This window comes from Nannospalax galili, unplaced genomic scaffold, assembly GCF_000622305.1.
Source record: "Nannospalax galili isolate Female #2095 unplaced genomic scaffold, S.galili_v1.0 scaffold286, whole genome shotgun sequence".
Classification (NCBI taxonomy): Eukaryota; Metazoa; Chordata; class Mammalia; order Rodentia; family Spalacidae; genus Nannospalax; species Nannospalax galili.
Window position 1 is genome coordinate 9,147,135 of NW_008359442.1, and position 4,570 is coordinate 9,151,704.

Consider the following 4,570-nt stretch of genomic DNA (forward strand, 5'->3'; position numbering starts at 1 on the left):
TATATATGTATATTTCTGCTCATTTACAGTAAGCAGCATTAACCCATGAGCTCAGCCTCAAGGGCAGACAAGATGCTGGAGAGAAAAGCAATCTCAGGAACAAACCCCATTATCTCTACTCTGTGCAAATATGGTAATATATTTGCCATTCTAGACCCAGGATATTAATTCTATTTCTTTTTTTTTTGTATTTTTCTAGCTCTGAACTCCATCCAATCTGCAACAAATCTATTTTAAGGCAAGAAATCGATGATAGGACTCAGGCTAAGGGTCAGAGAGTCTCTTTGACAGAAGATGATGAACCCAGTTATGGCAGAGGTGCTGACATGATGTACAGTGAATTTGACTATGACTTATGTAATGAAGTTGTTGATGTGACCTGCTCCCCAAAGCCAGATGCATTCAACCCATGTGAGGATATCATGGGGTACAAGATCCTCAGAGTCTTGATATGGTTTATTAGCATCTTGGCCATCACTGGGAACATTACAGTGCTGGTGATCCTGACTACCAGCCAATACAAATTCACAGTGCCCCGATTCTTCATGTGTAATCTGGCCTTCGCTGATCTCTGCATTGGAATCTATTTGCTGCTCATAGCATCAGTTGATATCCATACCAGGAGCCAGTATTACAACTATGCCATTGACTGGCAAACTGGAGCAGGCTGTGATGTTGCTGGCTTTTTCACTGTTTTTGCCAGTGAACTATCGGTCTACACGCTGACAGCCATCACCCTGGAAAGGTGGCATACCATTACCCATGCCATGCAACTGGAATGCAAGGTGCAGCTCCGCCATGCTGCCAGTGTCATGGTGATGGGCTGGGTCTTTGCTGTTACAGTCTCTCTCTTTCCCATCTTTGGAGTCAGCAGCTACATGAAGGTGAGCATCTGCCTGCCCATGGATATTGACAGTTCGGTGTCACAACTGTATGTAATGGCCCTCCTTGTACTCAACGTCCTGGCCTTTGTGGTCATCTGTGGCTGCTACATCCACATCTACCTCACAGTGAGGAATCCTAACATTGTGTCTTCATCGAGCGACACCAAGATCGCCAAGCGCATGGCCACACTTATCTTCACCGACTTCATCTGCATGGCCCCCATTTCTTTCTTTGCCATTTCTGCCTCCCTCAAGGTACCCCTGATCACCGTGTCCAAGGCAAAGATCCTCTTGGTTCTGTTCTACCCGATCAACTCCTGTGCCAATCCTTTCCTGTATGCCATCTTTACCAAGAACTTCCGCAGGGATTTCTTTATCCTGCTGAGCAAGTTTGGCTGTTATGAAATGCAAGCACAGTTTTATAGGACAGAAACTTCATCCACTGTCCACAACTTCCACACAAGGAACAGTCACTGCTCCTCAGCTCCCAGAGTCACCAGTGGTTCCAGCTACATACTTGTCCCTCTAAATCATTTAGCACGGAATTAAAACACATTGTGAAAAAGTATCTTCGTGTTGAATGAGAGTAGGCTGTGGAGTAGCTGACAGTACTGTTTCTACACATTCTGCTTAATTTAATCTTCCCAGCTGCCTCTATGGTAAATTGATCAGGAACTATTAATTTCATGTGCCTACAGTTAAGTACTACATCGTATTTGTTTTATGCCTTTGTTTGGACTATCTCACCTGATTATTGTAAAAAGCATAGACTGGGAAGGGATTATTCTTGGAGTTTCACAGGTTAGGAAACCAAGACTCCAAGAAGTCAGTGATTTATAAGAGCCAGGATGAAGCATTCTGACTCCCAGGTTATCTCCAACGGAATCTCCACAACATTCATTCATTCAATAAACATTTTTATTCAGTGACCACAATGACTTCATAATGGGTCCATGTGTACAGGCTGAGCTACATTTTCCAGAATTCCCTTTCTTATGTGTTTCCTGCTGTGGTGGGCCACCGGGAGAATTCTTTGGAAAACATGCCCTTAGAAGAAAGTAACAGTTATGTTGCAATCACAGTGCTGCTGCAGCTGAGTCAGCTCAAGGATGAGAAGCAGCAACTGGTGGGCAATTGCTCTATCTTTCGTTGGAAGCTCCTTCAGGCTCTCTGACTCCTGGGCCACATGGGTGTGCTTAGCTCCATGGTGAAGGACAAACTTCTCCAGCGTATTTCATCACCGGGGGCAAAGGCAAGAGGAACAGAAACAGGCTTGATTTGTATCCCTGGGGTTACACCCAGTGATCACTGAGTGTTTGCTCATGATCTCACCTTTATGACCATCTGCCCTGAGGATTTTGAGATCCAGCACCAGATGTGAGAACCACATACTGCTCAGCCAGTCCCCCCAACTGTGAGAGACAATTTCCTATAACAAATATTTACCACCTACACATATTTGCATACATACATATGTATGATTGATTCTGCTGCTCTGGCTGAACCCTAACAGAAGATACACCTATTACATGGCATGCATATAGATTATAATGTTATGGGCACAGCAACTTTTCAGTCAGGCAGAGTTGAGATTTTATTCAGATTCTGTAATAAAACAGGATTCAACCTCCGTAGGCTCAGCTTCCTCCTCTATAAACTAGAATTAGCTGTATACCTAACTTCAGTGTAATTCAAGAAAAGGAATAGCCCATTATAAAGTAGCCCATGCCACAGCAAGTTAGTATCACTCTACTTCTATCCTCTCAGACCAATGCCTAGGCTAGTAAGCAGCTCTCCTACCCTCAGACTAGAACTCATTCTATTACAGCACATTGATCCTGATAAATAAGCATGCTACTCACACCTGTTCTCATAAATAATACCATTGGAATAACTGGATCATAAAAAGCCACCATAAATTTTTCCAAGCACTGTGCCATGGCCGGTCCACAAAGCTCTGAGTGTCTTCTGCCAATGTGGAAGCCAGTCCTTCCTCCTCTTTCTTGCCCTTTGGCCAACATTTCAAAGGTTGATCCCAAATGCATTAACAGGGAAGTCCTGGTAGAGCCAGACAAAAAAGCAATCACCTCTGCCCATCTGACCTGGCATCATCTCAGTAAATTGTAAATTCAAATGAAAAATATAATTTTTTATATATTATTTTTTATTTTATGTGTATGAGTGTATTGCCTGCATGTATGTGAGATGCCCTCAAAGGTCAGAAGAGGGCGTTGGATCCCCTGGAACTGGAGTTATGGACACTTGTTAGCTGTCATGTGTGTGCTGGGAATCGAACCTAAGTCCTTTGCAAGAGAAGCCAGTGCTCTTAACTGGTGAGTTACCTCTCCAGCCCAAGGTTAGCATTTTAAATGTATCTTTTTAATGAATGAATGTTTAATAACTGTTCATTTTGCCCCTATCTAAAGTCCCTTCCAGCTGTACAAGTTTATGATTTTAAAAGAATCAATTCCACTTTACTCTCTAGAAGGAAGGAAGGAAGGAAGGAAGGAAGGAAGGAAGGAAGGAAGGAAGGAAGGAAGGAAGGCAGGCTGGGTAAATGGGAAGCTGGGGCGGGGCTGAGGGAACAGGGAAAGAAGGAAGGGATTATCATGTTAAGGACACAGCAGCTTCAGAATCAGAGTTGAGCTTTTATTCAGGTTCTGTAATAAGACAGGATTCAACCTGTCCAGGCTCAATGGGGAGAAGAAAAGGAAGGCCACTTTAAAATATATAGTCTAGAAGGTTGGAGAGATGCTGCAATAATTAAGAGCACTGGTTGCTCTTGCACAGGACCTGGACTCACTTCCCAGAACCCATACCATGGTTAACAACCAACTGTAACTCCAGTTCCAGGGGATCCAACGCCCTCTTCTAGCCTCCACAGGCATTGTACACATGTGGTGCACTCAAATACATGCAGGCAAAACATTCATACACATAAAACAAAAATGAATAAATAAAAATTAGATATAGTCTAGATCAGCAAGATGGCTCAGAGGGCAAAGCACTTGCTAGGCACTATACAAAGTTTTCATCTGACCTCCATACACATGAGGTGGTGTACACACACACACACACACACACACACACGCACACACACTCACACACACACAATGCACACAATAATATTTTTTAATTTAAATACAACTTTATATAGGACTTCAAAATATATATGATATGTGACATGTAACTATACAGCACATAAAATGTGGCTATACTTGCCAAGCATGGTGGCACACGCCTTTAATCCCAGTACTTGGGAGGCAGAGGCAGGTGGATCTCCATGAGTTCAAAGCTAGCTGAGGTTACAAAGAGATCCTGCCTCAAAAAAAAAAAAAAAAAAAAAAATCAAGCAAACAAATAAAGAAAATTGTGGCTAGCCTAAATTGAGACGTGTGGAAATTATAAAACATACAATGGATTTGAAGGACTTAGCACAAAGAAAGGAAAAGGATTTAAAAGTAGCTCAATAATTTTTATATTGATTACATGCTTTTGGACATAGTGGGACAAATATAGCACAACTAAAAATTAATTTCTCCTATTTTTACATTTTTATTATGGCTTCTATTAAATATTAAATTGCATGTGTGGTTTGCTTTATGTTTCTTCTTGAAGAGCTGATCTAAAGCCCTATGGAGTACAAGGCTTTCTACTATCATTTTCCACCCCAGCCCCCACACGCC

At 42.2% G+C, this 4,570-nt stretch overlaps 1 protein-coding gene across 2 annotated transcripts in view; it reads left to right on the top strand.

Annotated features, from left to right (window-relative positions):
- The window catches only part of Fshr (follicle stimulating hormone receptor), a 192,116-nt gene extending 190,515 nt beyond the window's left edge, over positions 1-1,601 (top strand). Inside the window, exon 10 of one of the 2 annotated variants that reach the window (XM_008823037.1) lies at positions 200-1,601. In XM_008823037.1, the coding sequence (XP_008821259.1) occupies positions 200-1,433 (1,234 nt within the window). In that variant the 3' untranslated portion in view covers positions 1,434-1,601. The remainder of the gene's footprint in view (positions 1-199) is intronic. The other variant, XM_008823038.2, reaches the window with a different exon arrangement.
- Positions 1,602-4,570: the final 2,969 nt, after the last annotated feature.